This window comes from Nyctibius grandis, chromosome 8 (genome assembly GCF_013368605.1).
Source record: "Nyctibius grandis isolate bNycGra1 chromosome 8, bNycGra1.pri, whole genome shotgun sequence".
NCBI classification, from domain to species: domain Eukaryota; kingdom Metazoa; phylum Chordata; class Aves; order Nyctibiiformes; family Nyctibiidae; genus Nyctibius; species Nyctibius grandis.
Window position 1 is genome coordinate 600,032 of NC_090665.1, and position 22,474 is coordinate 622,505.

Genomic DNA, 22,474 nt, shown 5'->3' on the forward strand with positions numbered 1-22,474 from the left:
CATCCCAAAGTTCTGCATAAAAGATTCTCTGAAACAGAGAAAGGGTCATTAGCCATTGGAAGGGGCTGCCCAGGGAGGTGGTGGAGTCACCATCTCTGGATGTGTTTAAAAAAAGCCTGGACATGGCACTTAGTGCCCTGGTCTAGTTGCCATGGTGGTGTCAGGGCAATGGTTGGACTCGATGATCTCAGAGGGCTCTTCCAACCTGATTGATTCTATGATTCTGTATTATTAGAAATGCTTCACTACTTGTTTCACCATTGAATATTTATTTAAAAAAACATACTAAATATTCCAACGTATTAAGAAGGTAATCTGTGTCACAATAAAATCTGCTCTTTGGTTCTCAGGAACTCTTGCTTTATGTGATCCATGCTCATGATAGTCATACAAGGTGGACAATATTAAACTATTATGAAAAAGTCTAGCCTTTACTGAAGATGTCTAGGTACATTTCCAGAAAGTAATTTTATTTGATATTCAGTGTTTGCTGGCAGAGCAAAAGTGCCTTAAGTTTGTTATTATTTGTGTTTAATCACTGAGAGAACCAATGCTGGATCCCATTCTCCCCAAGCCTCTCCTCTCTTTTTTTTGCACGGTCATTGCAGACTGAATCCTGTGGATGTGTTTAGGCACGCACGTGCCTACGGCTGCCTTTGATTAAACTGATTCCAAGAATGAACTCAGTCCAGCTGGAGACTTTGTTAACAATTAGTTGTGCTGTATTTCTTATTTCAAATGACGTGAACGTACGTTACTGTGAAATCACTGCCCAGGTGGTTCTTCGCTGTGCACTTGTACGCGCCGGAATCTGAGGGCTGGGCGTTCTGGATGAGTAACGTCCCGTGGGGATGAAGCAGTTTGCTCCCAGATGTTCGGCCGTGGTTATCTGTAGAGAGTACGGAGCGGTCAGGTAATTCCCAGGTAATTTCTGGTTTAGGTATTCCCAGTGCGACGCAGTGGAGCTGAACCGCTGCCCCTGGCGTCGCGTGTGCGGCCTGCGGGGGCCTGGTGGTGATCCTGGGGGGATAGGCTACCACGACGACGGGGACGGTCACGGAGGCATCGCCGGCGTTGTTGTGGGCCTTGCACACGTACTCCCCCCCGTCGTGGGCGGTGGGCTCCCGCACCACCAGCGTGCCGTTCTCCAGCAGGATGTACCTGCCGTTGATCTGCGGCCGGTCCAGCACGCGGCCGCCCGGCAGCGTCCAGGCCGTGCGCGGTCTGGGACTGCCGTCAGAGAGGCAGTGGAGCGACAGCGGCTCCCCGGCGACGCCCCTCACTGGCCCCGTGGGGCGAGTGAGAATGGTGGGCTTCTGGGCGACCTCCAGGATGATCAGCTTTTCGATGTAGCCGACGCTGTTCCTGGCAGCGCAGCGGTACTTCCCTGCCGTGTCGGTGTCGGGGTTAGGGAGGGTCAGGGTACCGTCCCTTCCCGTGACAAACTGGGAGCTCTTGATGCCGTTGGAAAACCATGTGCCATTAGGCAGCATCCAACTTATGTCAGGTGGAGGGTTTCCATCCACAGAACAATTCAACGTGGTCGTTTCTCTGGGTTTTGCTATTATTTTTTCATTGAATGGGTTTTTAAACATCGGTCGCCTTAGCATTTCTAATACCTCCAGCTGCACCACCAACATACTCTCCCCCCCATCATTACGTGCCACGCAGATGAAGTCTGCTGTGTCAGAAGGCCTTATGTTCCGAATCTCAAGTGTCCCGTTTTTGTGTACTACAATCCTGCTCCCGTAATACGGAGCTGTTAGGAAAATATTATCAGGCATGATCCACATAACCTGAGGCGGAGGTGTCCCCTCTGCCCTGCAGTCGATTTGTTTCTTTGAGTGCCTCACTGCCGTCACCTTCATGATTGTTCTGTTCACGTATAACCCGTTTATGACAGGCGGTTTAGCAACAACGTCCAGTTTATACAATTTTGTGTCATCCCCTCCAGGATTACGAGCAACACACATATACTCCCCGGCATCTAACAGCCTGACGTGATGGACCGACAGAGAGCCGTTGACGTGCAGGGAGTGTCTGGCTGTCGACGAGGAGATCATCTCACTGGAAGGCAGCAACCAGAATATTTTTGGCTTGGGTTCTCCAGCAGCTTCACAGTCCAGTAATGCTGTACCTCCAGCTGTCACTTTAATGGATGTCTTGTAATTGTGCTTTATCTGCGGGGCTGCCATGACCACCGTGACGCGGATCTTCATTTCATCTCTCCCCAGTGTGTTTTGAGCATAGCAGGTGTAGTCTCCTCCTGCTGTTACTCCAGCTTTGTTGAGATACAGAGTTCCGTTGTCGAAGAGGACGTACCTGCGAGCCCTGTGTCCGCTGTCATCTGCCAGCATCGCGTTATTGATCACCGTCCCGTCTGGCAAACTCCAGGATATTTCTGGTGCGGGTGACCCAGAGGCCTTGCAGTCCACTTTGAAATCTTTCCCGTACGGCACCAGTTTCTTGAGATGCTGTTTCTGGTCGATCTTGGCTGGTTTCATTGTGATGCTGACTTTCATCAGTATCAGATCATCTCCCATTTTGTTTCTTGCGACACACAAATAGTCACCTGCATCCTTTTCAGTGACTGCCTCAATAACCAAGGAGCCATTGGGGTAGACGTGGATTCGACTTCCCATTCTGTTGTGGGGGGAGAGAGAGGAAAATAATTACGAAACAAAACACTGGAAAGCAACTGACAGCATTAACAGCGTGGTATGATCCAGGAGCTCTCTCCAAAGGCACTGTGTCCACATCGCCCGCAGACCCAGCGGGTTACAACCTGGTGTAGTTACGTGGATGTGGACGGGCTCCCTGACTCTACGTAGGTGTGCAAAGCTGCACGATGCTGCCTCTGCCTTCCTGAAAACTGCTCTGTGAACAAACGAGCCTCTTGAACTAACGTCCCTCATCCCGCCAGCCTCTGCTCCTCTCCCTCGTGCTTCTCCTTGCAGATAACCCGCACTACTTGCCCCTGCCCAGGGCCAGCTGGCAGTGCTGCTGCGTGTTGTCCAGAACGACACTCAGCACCGAGGGATTCCTCCCTGGCTGCCTTTCCTGCAGCAGGGCACGGACCTGCATCTCCCTCAGCCCAGCTGCAAGTTCTCATGAGCTTTCTAGGAATGTCCTGATCTGGGACGAAGCGCAGGTGAAGTGTTACTGTGGGGAGGGGCTGTTGGGGGGAGACCCTCAAAGGCAGACTTGGCAGAGGCCACAGAAGCCTCTTCTGCCGAGTTCTGCTTCACAAAGCTTTTGTAAATGACTTCTGCTCCTATAAAATGACCAAAATTCAGCCAATGTATGATTAACACCAGTTTCCTCAATTCAAATGAGACTTGTGTCCGTTTTGGTAAGACCTCACCCACTTAGGACAGTTGATGTGGTCTGTTATTAGACGTATGATAACAAGGCATCACCACAGATGTTTCACTACTGTTAAACGTTTAAAAGTGAATTTAGTTCACAACGTATTGTTTCAGTGATGTAACGGCCTCTCACACGAGCACCAGAGAAGACACCATTTGATGTTTCAAAGAGGTGGGGAAAAAAAGGCTCCTACCTGTGCCACTGGTCAACAACTGCCTTGGAAGGTAACCTCCAGATGATCCTGGGCTTTGGCTCCCCAGTTGCTGTGCAGTTCAGAAGCAACTTATCCCCAAAGTTCAGCCGAGTCATCTCTGGAGAGGCGGTCGCTATTTTGGGAAGCGTGTCTCTGTGTTCCACCACGAGGCTCACCACCCTCCTGTCCGAGCCCGTCGAGCTGGTGGCTATGCACTCGTAATTCCCGCTGTCAGAAGGGACGATGCTGCTGAGGTGGAGGGTACCGTTGGCGAACAGGAACAGCTTTGCGTTCACGAGCTGCAGAGGCTTCACCACCGCGCCATCAAAGAGGACCCAGTGGACAGTGGGCTGAGGGTTCCCTTTCACGGTGCAAGGGAGTTTCAGGTTTTCCCCCGACGTTCCTTCAACACGTTGTCTCTTCTCTTCCAGAATAGCGGGAGGTGCCGCAACGACCTGCAGCTTCACAGCCAGCGTGTCGGTGCCCGCTGGGTTTTTAGCCATGCAAGTGTAGAGGCCCCTGTCGTAAACAGTGACTTCCTCGATAATTAAAGTGCCGTCTGGTTCCACGCGAGCTTTGTTATTTCCCGTGGAAGAGTCAGAGACGTGCGTTTTATTTGCTAGAACCCACGAGATGGTGGGAGGAGGCCGGCCCTCGGCTCTGCACTTCAGTGCCACGGGCTTTCCGGAGTGAGCGGTGAGGAGCTGCCAGCGGCCGCCGGCGATGCGGGGCGGGTAGGCCACCACCGACAAGGTGACCAGGAACCGTGCCGTGCCGTGCGGGTTGGCAGCGGTGCACAGGTACTGCCCGCGGTCCCCCAGGCCCGCCCGCGCGATGGAGAGCGTGCCGTTGGCAAACACCCTCCATCTGCTGTCGCCTCGGCCTCCCGGAGCGTCCAGCCCTACGGAAGCAAGGGGACAACAGCACAGCGCGTCAGAACCTCGCTCTTCCGTGTCTTTTTGCTCAGTCCCTGAAAACACTTGCCCTGTCCTGGTCTGCTGTGCCCAAATAACTGACACCAGTGATAAGAAAGAGAGAACTACTGGTATCTTGCATGTACAGTGACAAAGCTTTAAAGTGAAACCAAAACTTAGTCCTCAGTAGAGACAAAGTTTGGATAAAGCAGATGGGGCTTTGCATATTCAAAAATATTTTGGCATAGCTTTAACTTGATTTGGTGGTTTGTTACCACGGACAGATTTTTCTTTTCCCTTGTCCCACTGTTCTGAAATAGCAGGTGACATACAATTGAAATCTTCTCACAACAAGCACAGAATTATAGTTAAATACAGATTATATATATATTATTTTTTCCCCGTAAAGAAATGTTTCATAATTAGGAGTAAGACACTCCAGCAAGTGTGCTGGGATATCTTTCAAAGTTCATGTTTTCACTGATATTTCACGGTACTCTTAAATGAAGCAATACTTGAGCTTGGCACACAGAACATCTGCCAAATTACAAGACATTACAACATCACAAATTACAAATGACTATAATGGAAGGTAAGTTCTAGAGAGGCTCACCAAGCGTACCTGATGATATCTTGGTCCACTGTATTGTTGGTCGGGGGTTACCTGTAGCTTCACAAGGAATAAAAGCATCTGAATTAGCGAGCACAGTAAAAGCAGCTAATTTTCCTCCAATTATTCTGGGCTTTGCAGAATGATTCCTGCTTGAAGAGCCCGAGGCTGTAGGGTTGTTGTTGGTGGTTTCTTCATCTTGTCTCTTTTCAGACCAGCCTTTGACAGCGCTGCCCTTGTCCCCTCCCCACAGCGGAGCGCGGGGAGTGGCGATCTGAGGTGACTTCGGTAAGGTCAGAGCACTGGCCGTGACCGTGCTGCCCCTCTCTGTGCCCTTAGCAGGGGGCTCCTGCCAGGACCCGGTTTCCCCCACCGGAGGCGAGGGGGTTCTCGCAGGTGGCACGGCTGCAGTGGGGGCTGGCGGCGGGGCGGGACGGGCAGCGCTGGGGGCAGAGGGGTCCGGGGCCGCAGCAGCAGCTCTGGTGTGTGACTCAGTTCTCGCTGGGAACGTGGGCTGGGGAGCGTGGTTTGCTTGGGGAATGTGCCCTGCTGGTTTTGGGGGTGATTTTTCACCTGCTGTTGTGGCTTTGATTTGCCGAGCAGGCTCAGGCCCAGACGCGGCCCGGTGCGTGGCCGGTTGCGCGGCGCTGGCAGGCTCCGAAGGCAGCGGTGCGGCCTGGCTCGGCGCAGCGGGGCTGTCAGGGGGGGACGTGGTGTGACGGACCCTCGGTGCTGGCGTCTCTGCACCCAGGCTCTCAGCGAGAGGCTCCGTGGGCGCAGGACGTGCGGGCGTAGCTGATGGTTTACCCGAGGTCGCAGCGGGCGCGGGGGTGTTCGCCGAGGGAGTCGCGGCCCTGCTGCGGTCTGCGGCCACGCTGGGTGACACAGGGGTTTTAGGGGGCCTCTTCCTCCTCTGACCTCTCCTTCTTCCCACTCTGAATGTTCTACTCCTGGTGATTTTGGTGTCTGTTGGGGGAGCAATAATAGGTATAACTGTTGGCTTCAAACTTGTTACGTCCACTTTGGTTGCAGGAGTTGCAGGATCAGAGTAAGCCTGTGGTTTTGCAGTGGAAAGATGCTCTCCTGACTTACCACTGCCATCATGAATGGGTTTGTTTAACAATAAGAAACCACTGCTGTGATTCCCGCCTGTTGAAACAGGCCTGAAGTGCAAAGGAGACGTTTTGGACGTAGATAATTCTGCCATAGTTGTAGGGAGCAAGGTCAATACCTCTGTTGATAGAAACATCCCTGTCTGCTGTTCTGGTGGCTCCTGAAGCAGGACCTCTTTTTGTGCACCATTTCCAAAGAGACGTTCCCAGGTAATTTTTTCTCTTTGGGAATTTTTTGCTGAGGTTCTGGGCTTAATGCTGGGTGAGACTGATTCAAGGGTCGAAGATACCTTAGTGCTTACGGTTTGTGTAATTTCTGTAGCAGTACGAGCTGTGTGGATTGCCGTTGTGGGTCCTCCGATACTAAAAGGTTGGACTCCATCAGGATTTGTCTGAAATGGAGCAGTGGTCTCTAATTTCCATTGAGGAGTATCTTGGGTGCCTTTTGTAATGAAAGCTGTGTTTCGATGAGTACCTGCTGGGTGCTCCGGTGGCATGTTCATGGTAGGGGGGGAGGACAGAGGTGCTTCTGGGCTAAATGGGTTGATGGAGCTGCTTAAATTATTTAATGTTGGTAAATTTGATACATATTTCATATTCAGTTGAACATCTCCAGCCACAGCTGTACTTCCTCTGACAGATCCTGGCCTCCCGAAATTGTATCTGTGCTCTTTCATACCTGGGATACGTCCTGGTCTAACAGTTCGTCTCCTAGCAGAAATTTTCCTTCGTCTTCCATATTGCTGCTGGGCCCAGGGGGTATGAGTTGTAATAACCTGAATTTGCTGGTGAGTAATGATAGTTGAGTGCAGTGGCGGCTCGGGAGTTACTAGTTTCTGAGTACTATGAAAATAAATGTGACCAAATTCAGGACTTGGTTCACTGACTGTCACTGCAGGTATCTGATGATCTGTTTTGATGGAAATCTTATCAGTAGACTCAGTAAAAACATGTAGCTTGTCCACTGTGTTTTGGGAAGTTACAGACTTGCTGGTGTCCGTAACATCTGTCACGGGTGTCGCAGATCCAGATTTTAAATGCTGGTTATTACTTTTCCCAGAATACACCAACCTTTGACCAGCAGGGAAGAGTGTAAATGTTCTATCTGTTCCATTTGATACGGTTGATTGTTTTATACTATTTGCTGATATTTGACTTAAATCAGATCTTTCCCATGAGTTTGTAATTGTAGGGTTCAGGTATGTTTGTGGCCTTCTGCTGTCAGATGACACAGACTGTGAAAAAGGAGAGGGCAGGGGAGTTACTGCCTCTGCAACCCGGAGAGAGGTTTTCCTCGCAGGGGTGTTACTCGTGGCCATCTCAGGCCCTGCAGTTACCACGCTTTCCATTGCTCTCCTCAGAGCAGACACAGCAGCTGTCTCTGTTACTGGTATCATGAATTCTTCTTCTGGAGATATGAGATCACCAGATGTTTCTTCCTCATCCCCAGCTACTTTTGGGAACTTATGGACCTGAATAGGTGGTTTCGTTGCAACTTCTCCTCGTTTTTCTGTCAATGTCAAGTTCCTCTTTGTTCTTTCCAACAAGGCTGCCCAGCGCTCTGGATCGACTCTCCTGGCTGAGGAAACAAACTGTCTTCTGTGCCCTCTAAACCCCCTGCTCGCTTTGTCCCTGTAGTGCCTGTAAGTCATTTTCCCGTAGCTGTTCCTTTTACGTGCACTCTGTGCGACCCGATTTCTGGATGCTGAGGCAGCAGGTTCCTGATCAGCTGTCAAGGTAGCTAGAGTAGCTGAAGGATGTCTCCGTGTTGTAGCAGCGGCCAGCATTGCATTGCCAGAGCCATCGCCCTCTTCCCATTCGCCCACAGCCACATGCTTTTTCTCCAGAGTGGTTTCGTCCTTTCTGACCAGCACTTGGAAAACCAAAAGATCAACACCGTACTGGTTGGCCGCAACACATCTGAAGTAGCCACTGTCTCGCTCTGTTACCCCTTGTATTCTCAAGGTACCGTTGTCAAAAATATGTTTGTTTCTGACAGAATGCTGAAGAATCTCGTGCTCAGGTAACACCCAGGTAATGGCAGCATCTGGAACAGCAGTGCATGTGCACGGGAGGTAGAGAGTGCTGCCAACAGATGCAGAAAGTTGGGCTCCGTTTACACTGCTGTGTTCCACGTCAGGATCGACCACCGTAATTCTGAAGGTGAGAGTGTCTGCGTCATTGCCGTTTGTGCCTATGCAGTGATAAAGCCCAGTGTCAAAAGTGTCAGCCGTCCGTAACGTGAGTGTTCCCATTTTAACTACTACGATTCTCCCATCCTCACTGAGGTGAGGAGCTCTGACTCTGCTTCCATCAGCCAATATCCACTCTACGGCAGGAGCCGGCTCTCCGATCGCTCGGCACTCCAGCTCTGCGGTCCCCCCCACTAAAACAGTGTGCTCCGTTTGTGTGGTGTTGTCCCTGGAGATGATGGTCCAGTCATTCCTCTCCTGTTTTTTGTCAGCACTGGGCAAAATAATCTGAGCATCCGTAAAGTATTGGATGTGCAGTGTGTTTAGTGTGGTTGCTGTCCTGTCCAGCTGCAATGCCACTTTGCTTTGCATTAACCAAGACGGTTCGGCTCGCAGTTCAGTCTCTATGTTGGTGAAAAGCTCATCTTTTTCAGAGTAGATTTGTTTATATTTGTAAAAAGGCGCGTTAGTCTCTAGGACATTCCTTTCCAGTTTTAAGGGAGAGTTGCTGTACAGTGCCAGTATGCTCCACAGCTGCTGGATGTGCTCGGAGTCAACACCGCACACCAGGAACGCTGAGAAGGACGTTTTGAGCACTGTGCTGGTGCCATCCTTGTCAAACGAGATGGGAGACGTTTCTTCAGGTTTTTGGATGTCGCAAACCAAGTTACCTCGACTTCCTGCTTGGTCAGTCATGTTCAAAACCACGGATCCCACGGGAGCTATGAAGTCCTTGGGAGACACGGAACTGAAATCCCCATCGTCCGGCACTGTGAGGTTCTTAAATTTCAGGGAGTCGTGGATGGCTGGCTTCGTGCAGGTGAAAGAGGCAGCAGGAATATCTGCTAAGCTGCTGCCTTTACGATTTTGGGGACTAGCACAAACTGGGCATTGCTGAGCACCAGAACTTCTGTCTTTTTTGCACTTTATAACATCTGAAGGGAAGAAAAATGTAGTCAGCTTTTGTAAGACAATTTTTAGTATTAATAAAGACCTATAACTACCAGCAAGTTCTTCTCTTGAATAAAATATTAAAGTTTAGCTTGAAGTAACCTATGAAAACCTGAAGTAACCCAAGCAAGCCGCTGAATTTTCTCTGATGAAGCGGCTGCAGGGCTGTTGCTGTGGCAGCTCTGTACGGCGTCCCTCTGTCCCCATAGCTTTGTCCTGAGAGACGCGGGCTTGGGCAGCGTGGGGGTAACACTGCGCTCCCGCGTGCAACCGCTGCTCAGGGCAGCCACAAAGTCCTTGAGCCCCGCTCCTTAGTTCTTGTTCAAAGAATCCAGTACAAGGTGGCCTTAACTCTTGCCAGTTACAGAAAAATCAGCTTCCTTATTCCCTGTGGATTCTCCTGGTGCACAGAAGGTTTGGACTGGCCAAGGAAAATGTTCCATTAAAGAAACCTGCCCTTAGGAATGGGTTAGGACCACTGGATTCTTTTAATCTGGGAAACTGAATGGTATGAATCTGTTTATCCTGGTTACATGCACCTACAAAAATCCTGTCTTCCAGTCTTTTCTGGGAGAATAAATAAATAAAGGACCAATTACCTTTATTGGAAAGAATAAGATGCTGTAACATGATTAAAAAGCATAAACGAAGCCTTCAGCTCACCTGGTCTCTGTTTCGCCCACTCTGCAAACCTCTGTAGATGGCAGTCACAGAACCATGGGTTTCCGTGAAGGTAAATGCTCTCTAGCTCAGCCATGTAGGAAAACATTTCTTGTGGTAGTGAAGTCAACACATTGTCAGACAAATATATGTGCTTCATGAAGGATATTTTAAATATTTGGCTATAGCGCAGGGTGACAAAAGTGTCTGGATGAAGCTGCTTAAGCAAATTTCCTTCCAAGTGGACCAACCTCAGCGATGTGAGTCCGTAGAAAACGTTGGGATTTACGAATTCAATTTTATTGTGGTCCATATGCAACCGTACCAAGCTCGTTAGGCCATCAAAAACATCCTGCTGAAGTGCTCTGACCTTGTTATAGCTCATTTTTAAGACCTGTTGATGAAAAAGTAACAAGTGCATAATGTTAACCCGTGTTATACTGTTATAAGGCTCCTAACAAATTTTGATTGATGGTTACTCTGTGAAGTGAAAGCACTTCAACACACCAGTAACGCAAGTGATTGGAAAAAAACTTAGTAGGAAGAATTATTTTTAAATGTGACGTTCGTTGCAGGACTACAAGGCTGCTGCTTTGTTCCAACAGTCCATCAAGGTGACACCTCTGCAGTCACATTTACAAAATGCAGTGATTAAAAAATAAAGCATGCTGGCCCCTAATCCCCTAAACCCAGTAATTGAGCCAATCCCGTGTTTTCTGTCTGAACAGTTCAGGTCTCTCATGTTCTCAGTTCATCACAGCTACAATATTATTATTTCTCTTTAGCGGTTAATAACAGCTCTAGGTGCTACCTGTACATCGAATTAGTTGGGAATGGCTGTTCCTAAATAATCATGTAAGTACTTCTTTATATATGGGTATCTACATAGCTCAGTAGGACACAGAGATAGCTCCAGAACCCCTGTGTGACACCATACATCTCCTCATTGTTACAATATATATGCAAATACAGGTGATATTTTATAAATAGGTAATATTTCTGTTAAAGAACAAAACAGGCATCAAATACTACATTTTAAAAGTCCAGAAATATATATTAAATTATAAAAGCAAGGAACTGTAGTCTTTTTAAAGCATTAAATATTTATATGTAATATGTTCAGTTTCTGTTCAGTAGGAGCCTTTTTCTGCTGAAGGACAGAAAGGGACAGGACTAGACTGTATAGTGTAAAGTACCCACTGTAGTGAGGGGAAAGGGAAATCTGGATGGAAAACAATCCTCAAAAAAACCCACCTGACTAACAAATTACTAAAGACACGTTTCCTACCACAGATGCAGTACTTGGGGCTCTGCAATCTTTCTTGTGTGAAAGAGAGTTTCAGCTGCAGTTGCCTGTTAAGCTATTGCTGACAGATATGTTTGCCATGCTCTTTAAACTGTCCCTGAATGCCCACCTGGGAAGGAAGGACATTTCCCAGGAGGACACCAGATCTTGAAGGCCCTCGTCCTTCACGTGGATACAATAAGAAACAGGAAGCCAAAATGCTACAGAGCGCTGGTCTGCTTCCATTTACCAGTATTACTGCTGATTGTTTAAAAGTTGTAACAAAAATTGAGATAAGGTCATTTAGTTCTTACCTGTAACGAATATAAATCACTGAACACTTTATCGGGGATTGTATTTATCTCATTGCTGTGCAGCATCAGTAACTCCAGTTTCTCCAGGCCAGAAAAGTCTGTTTCCGTCAGTTTAAGCAAGCTGTTGTAACTGCAACAAACATTTCAGCCCACACCTGGCTTTAGTCAGACACTGAGCTTCACCAGTTCTAAAACAAACCAACCAACCCAAAACAACAGAACAACTCTTTGGAAATGCATAAAGGTAGGCAGCGCTTCTGGATGAGGGGAATGGTTTCAAACTGAGAGAGGGGAGATTTAGATGAGATATGAGGAAGAAATTCTTTGCTGTGAGGGTGGTGAGACCCTGGCCCAGGTTGCCCAGAGAAGCTGTGGCTGCCCCCTCCCTGGCAGTGCTCAAGGCCAGGTTGGATGGGGCTGGGAGCAACCTGGTCTGGTGGAAGGTGTCCCTGCCCGTGGCAGGGGGTTGGAACTGGATGGGCTTTAAGGTCCCTTCAACCCAAACCGTTCTGTGATGTTCTATGGTTGCTAAGATGCAATTTTAAGCCATTCCTTCAGGTCAGCCCAAAGCCTGGTATCTTTTTCAGGGCAGGTCTCTGCAGACGCCGTTCAGCGCGGTTGGGGAAAGGGACTGCCAGAACGGGCAGGCAGGAACGGCGCTTTGGGCTTCGGTGTAGCAGAGCAAGGAGCTCCTGTAAGGGCAGCGGCTGGCAGTACACTGATGCCTCTCTCGATCGAGAGCTTTCCCAGCGCTGCACTATCAGAGAGCACCACGAGCAGAAGAGCCTCCTCTGCTGTCTGCTGAGAACTGGGTAAGCCCAAGGGTACTGGGTGTCACCCACCTCCTGGGACCCGGCTGATCTCGGCTGTCCTGCGTTACAGCGCCGTCCTCGCACTCCCTCCCTGCTCCCTGGCTGCACTACGCTGCCCGCCCTCCTCAGTTGTACATCTCGAGTTTTATTTCCACCCCACAGTGGTGCCCACTGCTGGTTAGTGCAGGCTGGGCCCCAGCCTCCCCTGATCTCCGTGAGCACACATACACCACGCATCGTCTGGGCTGGGTTTAAACAGGGAACCAGGAATGGAAGAGAGCGTCCTTTGAGCGAGAGCTGCGCTGCTCCAGGAGGCTTCACCATCGGCCGTGCCTAAGGCTGTGAGTATTGACAGCGGTGATGCTATGCTATCCCACACCACGTAGGTGCTGTGTAAGCCTCCCAAACTGAGTACCTACTCTGTGATGCCTTTGACTTCGGGACTGCTGTCACACTTGCGTGACCTGGTTAGCTAATGCAGGGACCCCTCTCCTGCTGCAGCCACACCTCGTGTGCCCAGTGGTGACAAGTTGGACTGATTCACCAGGCAGATAGACGGCCTTTCCCTAGCAGGAACTGATGTATTTCAAACGTGTCCCACACCTCAGATAGCCCCTAGTCCTCTAAAGGTGCTGGTACTGAACTGCAAGCCTTCATCTACAGCACTGCTGGACAACGCTGTCAGCATCACTGGAAGGCAAGGGCAGGCTATCAGGAGCTGGGATCGGGGTATGCTGCCTGGAAGCAGAAGGCAGACGAGGGGGAAGATTTCAGTGAAAACTTCCTCTTAGATTTTCTGCATACACATATGGACGACTCAAAGGTTATGGGTATCAAAAGTGAGCCAAGGATCAGTCAAATATTGCTGATTGGTCTCGTCAGTTGATTGTAGGACAGAGGACACTTGCTGGAAACTGCGTTAACGGGCCAGCCCAGCCTGGGTGTAGTTCCCTTTAACACTCCCAGAACAGAACCATTTTGGAGGATGAACCATTCAGACAAGTGTTATTTCCCATAAACTCAGCAGGTAAAGGCAAAGATAGGAGCATTGTGTGACAGGCTGAAGTCACATCAAAGTCTCTGAAGATTTTCATACACATAGTAATGCTCCAGCCCACTGTCTGAGCTCTGAACTATCTTTTCCCAGAAATAACTCTATTTCAGACTCCTCCTGCATTCCATGTAACAGATGCAAAATGTCCAGGTAATATAAAAGAATTCATTTAAGTTCAAAACTTTCTGAAGTTCTTGCATGCCCTGTGATACATCCCCAAAACTTCCACTTAATGTGGGAGGTCTTAGGCTTTGCTAGCTGTGCTGCAGCCACTTCTGAATGCTGCGGAACATTAAGCTTTTAAGCTTTATTTATCGCTTTGGTTAATTTTTATCCCTGAATCTGGAAACTTAAATATTGCTTTGCAAAGTGTGGAAAGGTAATTTAAAACCTCGATGTTAAACATACCCCAGATTGATGCGCTCCACGTTTGGGGGGATGTGCGGTGGGACGGCCGTGAAGTACCGGAACGTGCAGTGCACCTCGGTGGGGACGTAGCAGGCGCAGAGCCGGGGACAGGCGATGGTGCCGGGGAGGGCGGCCAGGCAGGCACCCAGCAGGGCCCCCAGCCACAGGGGCCTGTCCCTGCCCCGCGCCTTCATCCTGCGGGCAGGTCCTACACCACCATCCTCCACGCACAGGCTCCTGCAGGGAAAGCAGAACACACTCGTTCATGGTGACACGCGTGTCGCGTCGCTCAGCTCTAAGCTCCAAGAAGAATTTTTAACTTGAAAGAAAAAACACCCCACAAAGCAGACCCGAAAGTCGTGGTTTTCCCCTTACTTTTTAGATCTATGTAACCTAAAATCCCATTTTAAGCAAACAGCCTCACCCTCTCCTGTCGCAGCGCGCTGTGCCCCGCGCGTCGCCGCTCGCAGGTGAAGCTTTAACTGCCGACGGGTGCAGAGGTGGGACCCCCGGCTCCGGGGACGGAGCGTGCGGAGCTCCGCCAGCGATTCCTCCTCGGGAAGGAACACGTCAGCTCCTTTCCTGCCAGTAATTATTCCAAGAGAAATTAACGCATTTCAAAGCCCGCGCGCGGAGCCGCCGTGCGGCCACCGCGGCCGCTGCCCCCGCACCCCTCCGCACCCCCCCCGGTGCTTCTCCAGGGCCCCGGCCGGGACCGGCCCCCCCGGCGCCCGGCAGCGGGACCCACGGCCGCGCCCGACCCGGCGAGGGGCCGCTACCTCGGGGCCGGGCGAGGGGAGCCCCGCCGCCGGCTCCTCCTCCCGGGAGGTGCCGCCGCGCTGGTGGGGGGCCGGGGCTCGGCTCGGCTCCCCCCGCACCGCCCTGCCCCGGGCACCGCCGCCCCGCTCCCCCCGCACCGCCCTGCCCCGGGCACCGCCGCCCCGCCGGGGTCTCCGGTGCCGCAGCGAGAGCAAGCTGCAAAGCAGCCAGCGCCGGCAAAGAAGGAAGGGAACAGTGAGGATTTGCCGTCGTGGGGGAATTCGTGCGTGATCCCTCCGAAAAACTGGCTGGTGACACTCTAAAACCACCATAACTTCGCTGTCTGGGGAACCATTTATCGTCCTTTCTAGAGCAAGTCCATCAGTACCTCAGCTGCTTATGTTTTGCTAAATATTATTTATAACAGCGATAAACGTGATTGATGGCACGTTTCTGCTGAAGGTGTGTGTTAGAAAAGGTTAGTAGATACTTTAACGCATGATTACCTAGCTCTCGAATAGCTCTTGAGGTGCTAAACTTTACAATTGTGTTTTAATAGATGCTTTAATTAATGCCAAATTATTTTATCCTTATGCAGTCAGGATTAGAAGTTAGACATGAACCCTCTAAGCCGCAGGGAATTCCTAGTACATCACTGCTGGCACAAAGCTAAAATTTAGGAACTTTGAGGAAAACCCTTGAAATGTTTGAGGCCAGGTTGGACGGGGCTCTGAGCAACCTGATCTAGGGGAAGATGTCCCTGCTGGACTTCTAGCTGACCGTTAAAGGTCCCTTCCAGCCTAAACCACTCTGTGATTCTAAACGCACCTTCTGAATGGCACTGGAAGGCATTTGGAGTGTCTATGGGAGTCCCTCCTTGGCAGAGCTTATCTAAAACCAGGAAGAGGGATTAAGCACATACAGTGGGATTAATTTATTGGAATGGCATAATAACCATATTAAGGCTGCATGGAAAATTGACAACACTTAATCCACAGCATGACAGTGTTTTTCAATAGTGACCAAACCTCAGAATACTTGAGAAAAGGCAACTGTAAGAGCCAGCTCGTACAGATTTGAGTGGACACTGGGCGTGTTAATTATTGAAGTCTGCTTACGGTCACTTGCAGTTTTTCTTAAGATTAAAAATGAAAGACATAATGAGAACACAAACATGAACAATTCAGTGAATTCTTGTGTATGAACTCAAAATAGCTTTCTCTTTTTTTTTTCCAGATAGGGATATATTACTGCAATGGCTGACTGATAAATAATTCTCTATGTATGAGTCTCTTGGACTGATTTGATGACTAAACATCCTATTATGGGCTAATGCTGTGTTTTCTTTGCAAATAGCAAACGTATAATTGGAGCAGTAATGGTAAGATAAAACTTCAAAAGATAAGATAAAGCCTCAAAAGTGTCTTTTAAAGGTTCTAAAAATTGTCTAAATTCAAAATCAAACAAATGAGGAAGTGATCTAAATCCATAAAGGGACTGTGTATGCTTCACGGTGAAGAACATCATGAGGATCTGTGCTTAAAACATGAATATATTCTGGAATTGTGAAATGTAACATGAAGTGTGGGAAGTTCAGGCAGTTGGCAGTAACATGGTTTTATGTGTGTGCCAGCTAGAACCGTCCTCGAGGTATCTGCTGTTTTTTTTGTGGGGGTAAACATGAGGTAAAAGACATTTTTTAATGATTTGTGCTTGTCTCCATAATTTGTGGTAGAAAATGGACTGAAGGTTCTTGTGAGAACATTTTTCACATACTTGAAAATCTGCATTAAAATAAAAAAAATATTTTCAATGTACAATGTGCCTCGTCAAAGTTTTAAGAAAAGAGTATTCATCTAGGGATACACTATGCGTATTGTAATTAAAACCCAGCTCTTAACTGTGCTTCTGAGAAACGGAGTATTAAATTACAAAAAATACAAAGTTCTCCCTCCAGAAGGTTGCTGAAGAACATGTGGAATATTTTACATTATAATGTGGTTGTGATTTAATGGGGCTGCCTTGCAGAAAATACAATGGTTACACAAACCTGTGCTGATCTCTCTGTTTTGCTGGCAAATCCTGGCACATGTCTGGTATTAAAAGACATTGCTTTGGGTGGAATTCATTATTGGGGGAATCAAGGGAGCTTTTTGTTAAGTGAAACTGTATTTTGGCAAGAAAGTGTGGTGAACTCAGTAGTGCTAAGAGGAATGCTGAATGGAGAAGGCACTTTCGAACTGGGTCTTCGCAGCTAATTAAACATACCAAAAATGGACCAAATTTTGGGTTTCCTCATTTTTTTTCTTGGAAAATGGGAGTACCCGTACTTTTCAAGCAGCAAGTCTGCCCCTCCAGTGGCCAGTGTCGGCAAAAGATTTTTTTGGTGCCGTTCTAATCTGAATGAAGTTCCTGCTTTTTGTTTGATCGATGTTTCCTTTGTAATTTGTTCTTCCATCGCAGACACTGGCCATCCCCTCCCACACGCACACTGTGACACTGCCCCATCAGACCAGTGCTCCAGGGGGGTCAGTCCCTGCCACGCAACGCTCCCACTCGCCCTCACTTTATCCCCCTTTACGCTATCCCTTCTCACCATATTAGGCCAGTTCTCCTTGAAGGCCCTTTGCAAGATGTTTTCATGTTGTTTTTCTTCACAGCTTCTTGCTGGCCAAATTCTTTCACTGTCGTCTGCGCCAATTCACTGTGTGGTACCAGATCGTGACTGTGTCACAATCCAATTGTCTTATTGTTTTCTTAAATAGGGAAGTAATAACAAACAAAATAAAATATTTAAATTTGTGATAAAGCAGCGTGTCAGCTTCTCTTATCTGTGTAGGGATATGTTACTTTAAATTCGTGCTGGAAAAAGCAAGCTAACAGAAATGTGTGAGATCCAAATATATCCAAGAATTTAATCCAGGGGGAAGGACTTGCTTCGCAGGGCACAAGGCTGCCCATGGTCTCATTTTTCTTTACTAGTCAGGCACAAGGGGTGGGAATCTCAAAAGTGACCAGATGACACATGCCCAGTGCTGGACCAAAGAGTCACTAAGCTCCTAGAGCCTTGTACTTCCATCAAAAACTATTTCCCCTTGAAAAGGTTTGGCTTCTGCCATCATTTACACACGGAGAAACCTGAAGACGTGACTTGGTGCGGTGGTGGCATCTGCCAGAGTTTCTGAAGCCTGAAAGAACAGCTCTGAGCTAGGAGAGCAGCCTAGTCCCCGTGTTACCTGGTTCTCTGGTGAGGATGCCACATGTGCCCCCACCTCCTCCCTTCCCACAGCGAAATGAGCACGGAGTCAGAGTCCTGGGACAAGGCTGTAAGCACAAAACTGTGCAGCACTTGCAGTAAAATATTTCTAATATTTCTCAGCTTGTCTTAACCTAACCTCACATGCTCCAAATTAAATCTTACATGTCTGTGTCTTTCATGCAGAGCTGAGCATTCTGACAGTGCTTAACACGCAGAGCTTTCTGGCAGTGCTTATCACATACTAATAATGGCATTTTACATTTCAGTGTGGTATTTCCAATAGACCCTCCAGAGCTATAGATCTCAGCTTCTGATGCTGAGTGCTTAAGAAATTAAGTAAAATGTGCTTGAGCATCCAGAAAATTCTGCTTTAGTATGCTATATATTCAAGTTCTTAGATATTAGGGCAAAGTTTATATTGACTTACAGTGTCTTAACTCACACAGTAAGTCAAAGTAACACACCTTCAGGTAGCCTTAACTGCTTTTCTAAAGCACATATGGCAGTTCTTAGGTGTGACCACAGCACCTCCAGTGCAATAAAGAGCTCTGGCATCTGATTGAAGCTTGTGATAGAAATAAATTCTTTAAATAAATAAATACATAAATTCTTTAAATAAGCAAGTGTTCTCCTTCACCAGACTGTGAAATACAGGTTACTAACAGAGCAGCTGACATAAGTAGGACATGGTTTTTTTAAGGGCTGTCTCAGTGGGTTGTTGCACAGCCTTTAACAGGATTACGTGACTCTCCAAGTGCCTCGTTGGGAATTTGCAAAATAACACACTTAGGTACAATTCTTCTGCGGCTCAAGGCCATAGGTAGGCACTTAAGTTCCACTGTGATGAACTGGACAAGCTCCCAGCAAAGCATCCACTGGTCCTGAAGATGTGACCAGTGTTTTTAAGTTGCTAGTGTAGTTATGGAAATATTAACATGGGACTATAAGCCCCATCTGCTTTATGTGATGTAGTGCTGCATACCGCTCCCCAAGGAACCAAGCAGTGTGTCAGAGGAATATGCGTGAAGAGGACTGAGAGTCTCTCATACGTATAAGCAGACACATGCAGGCATAAAACCTCAACCTTGGTGTTTCAGTACGGAACTCTGATAAATAAATGTTTCTACTTAATGTAGCAAGAACAAGGCAGCTGGGCATGGGAAATGAGGTTCCACTCCCATTTCCCAGGGCCAAAATCTCACGGCAGTAATGCCATCAGAGTTCAGTTTTACTCCTGTGGAAATTAACGGCCTCGTTAACGTCCAGAAGTGTGTGACTGATTTCACAACACACCTTGGATTTAGCGGTCCTGTGCCCGCTCTTCCTTCTCTGTTGCTGCTTCAGAGGAGTTCAGCTGAGGTCAGTGACACTACAGCAATGCAAAAATCCTGTCAGGGGAGAATAAGGCTCTTTTCATGTGCCGTGGAGTCTGTGTAGCGATAGAGAACAGCGTCTAGAGCTCTTGCTTGGTGCATTTAGTACAGGCACGCAGATAATGACCGGTTTAGCTGAGAACGGTCTGTCTTTTCTTGCCTTCTGAAAAGCTGTAACATCTTTCTCGCTCCCCCGGGCAGTTGCTAGAGGTGGGCATGAAGAGAGGGATCACCTGTCACTCGAGTTCAGAGGAAAAACTTGTTGGAAACTCTGTGTGTGCCTGGGGAAAATCTGCTATCTTCATTACTGGGGCATATCCTCAAACAGGGTGATTACACGTTTGATCTACACTGAGACGTACGATCAGTAGTTCCTGTGCTTTCAGTGAGATCTTTAATCTCCTTTCAGGCCACCTCACAAGCAGAGACATTAACCTGCAAATCTGCTCAGCAGCACATGAACTGAAACACAGATGCTCCTGTTAAAGTACTATTGCAGGTGTACACTGGATGGTTTCAGTGCTCCTCTCAAACACTGGCTAGAGTGGTTTTTAATGGTTTTAATTTCAAAAGCAATATTGAAATGAGATTTTGAGGGTCTCTGTGTTGTGTTCTGTGGGTATATTCATAGAATCACAGACTGGTTTGGGTTGGAAGGGACCTTAAAGCCCATCCAAGCCACGGGCAGGGACACCTTCCACCAGCCCAGGTTGCTCCCAGCCCCATCCAACCTGGCCTTGAACCCTGCCAGGGAGGGGGCAGCCACAGCTTCTCTGGGCAACCTGGGCCAGGCTCTCACCACCCTCACAGCAAAGAATTTCTTCCTAATATCTCATCTAAATCTCCCCTCTTTCAGTTTAAAACCATTCCCCCTCATTGTGGGGATACTTAATCTGGCGTGTCATTACTTCTTGATGGCCACTATACACTATGAATTTACATGCATAGCATAAGGCAGCAAGTTTTCTGGTTATTTGTGTTATTAAAGGCACAAGGATGATAGAATTGTTTTAATTTATTTTAAATTTGAGGAAGGAGGTGTAACATCTTGTTTACTTGCTCTGGAAAGGAATATTTTAGCAGTGTGAAGTGTAAACAAGGTGCGAGGATGAACGTAAGGTTAGATCTAGCATCTTGGGAAACTTCAGGGGCTTTGGTCGTGAGAGAGGGGAAGGTAGCTCCCCTTGTTGTTTTGATATAAGTAGTTCATATATTAAAAACCAACAACAAACAACAAACCAACCCTGATTGTATCTCCTCAGACCCTACCAGTGACTTTGCCATGAATTATATTATGCTTTATTTCCCAGCTACAATTAAATTACAATTTAAAAGTGGAATGCTTTAAAGCCGTGTGTGCCAGCTTTTCAGGTCACAGCCGTAGCCTTTCCTCTACACAGCTGATAGGGTTTGCTCTCAATTTGCCAGTGTTTTTAATTAGCCAGAGAACATCATTATTTTCAGGTGTTAGCAGAGTGAGTCACGCTGCCTCAGGTCCTGCCCACAAACCCACGGCCCTATTTAAAGGCAAGCGCAGGGCCAGGCCTCTTGTTTGACGAGGTCTAGTGGTGTTCTGTGCTTCTTCAATTAGTTTGGGGGCTTATGATTGAAGACCACAGGATAGGAGAGGTCCTACAAAGGTAGGAATTCTTATATAGACCCTTCTAAGTCAAGGTTAATAGTAGAAAATGAGAGGTTTTCTACATTGAACTATGAGGAGGAGAGAAGATGCCTGTTCTCCAGGTAAGAAAGCCTGGGTTAGCCCTATACTAGCATATGCTTGTTCATAGTATAGGAAGTAAGAATGTTTTTAGCTAATATGTGTTATTTTCCTTGTGGAACAAGTAAAGCTGCGTTGGTTGGTTGTTAGGTTTAACATGTTTATTTTGTGTTCTGGTTTAAAATGGATCACTGAAGGGAAAATCGAGGTCTCTTTCAAATGTGGCTTTACAAATATCTCAAGCCGAGATTTCTGAAGTCTGTGTTGTTTACTTATGTTCTAGTATTGAATAATATTTTGTAGCTTCTTTTTCTGCGTTCTACAAAATAGTCGTTCGGGTTGTGTTTAACCTCGAAGTTGTACAGAAAAGTATGCGAACTATTATACCAACCAAACACAGCTCTGCAATTTAAAAAATGGATGTTTTTCTTTTCAGCTGTAACGGTAGAAATGTCTTTTAAGTCTAAAAGTGTATAAATATGTTCAGTGTGATGATTGGCCGCAATCCAAATACCTTATCTCTCAAGGGGAGGTGACCTTGATAACGTGTGAGGTGTGATGTACAGGAGTGTATGCTACTAAACTCTCATTAACACCGAGGGGCTCACTGTATAATTCCCAAAAAACCCCATAAAGGTGATGGTTAAAAGCCTGTCCTTTCTGTATCATGCTATTGACTTGCTGATTGAAAGGGAAGGTGGGAATTTTGAATTAATTGTATGACTAAAGGTATTTCTAGAACACTTTGAGCTTTGTTTCAGTGGGGTGGCTCTGAGCTATGGAGGTACTGGCAAGAGCACAGATTTAGGCTTCTGGGGCTCAGGAGTTCATCAGAGCTTGTTCTGATTGCCAGAGTGAATTCCACTGAATTCCATGAATCCAGAGTCCAATCTGATACATCCAAAGAAGTTTATAGACTTATATTTGTAGTAGCTTTTATTTACCTGGGGAATACTTTTTTGGTGGTTGCTGTTTCTCTAAACCCGGTGTGAGATGGGGTTTTGCTCCGCCGATGGGCTGTTGGCTTTAACTCCTCCTGTGTGAGCTGGTTTCTGTGGGTGTGTGTTGGGGTGAGGGGGAATGGAGGAGGAAACGCCATCATTAGGCCAGCTTCTGGGACAGCTTCTGGGACAGCTTCTGGGACAGCTTCTGGGACAGCTTCTGGGACAGCTTCTGGGACAGCTTGCTGAGCCTGAGCTTAGCGAACGAGCCTGGGCACCCTCCAGCAGTGCTCGAGGGAACGAAGGATTTCTGTATTGGAGTATCTGTAAGGCAAGAATGGACGGGTGGAGGGCAGAGCACTTCCTTGCTGGCTTCCTAAGTGGCTGCTTTATGTTTCATTTGTTTTGGAAACGTGCTGTGTATTTCAGACTTCACTGTATGTTTCTGTTGGTTTGTGTCAGAACTGCAAGTCGGTTTGAATGACCTTTCCATCACTGAGTGTAATACACTCTCCAAGGGTGAATGTGCAAACTACTGCAGAACACAG

General features: G+C 47.8%; 1 protein-coding gene across 1 annotated transcript; it reads right to left on the bottom strand.

Moving 5' to 3' along the window:
• Nucleotides 1-734: 734 nt before the first annotated feature.
• On the bottom strand, nucleotides 735-14,328 carry IGSF10 (immunoglobulin superfamily member 10). Its single transcript, XM_068406434.1, has 8 exons — nucleotides 14,299-14,328; nucleotides 13,875-14,111; nucleotides 11,601-11,730; nucleotides 10,005-10,395; nucleotides 6,641-9,325; nucleotides 5,099-6,169; nucleotides 3,563-4,463; nucleotides 735-2,643 (listed from the first exon to the last, which is right to left on the bottom strand). Exons 2-8 carry the CDS (start codon nucleotides 14,066-14,068, stop codon nucleotides 735-737), a joined length of 7,281 nt encoding a protein of 2,426 aa, XP_068262535.1. The 5' UTR covers nucleotides 14,069-14,111; nucleotides 14,299-14,328.
• Between the last annotated feature and the right edge of the window lie 8,146 nt (nucleotides 14,329-22,474).

Coding starts and splice junctions, on each gene's coding strand:
- IGSF10 (XM_068406434.1), bottom strand. CDS start 14,068: ATGAAGGCGCGGGGCAGGGACAGGCCCCTGTGGCTGGGGGCCCTGCTG. Junction 11,731..13,874: donor GTGGAGCGCATCAATCTGGG/GTATGTTTAACA, acceptor TGTTTGTTGCAG/TTACAACAGCTTGCTTAAAC. Junction 6,170..6,640: donor CACAGCTTTCATTACAAAAG/GCACCCAAGATA, acceptor GTGGTAAGTCAG/GAGAGCATCTTTCCACTGCA.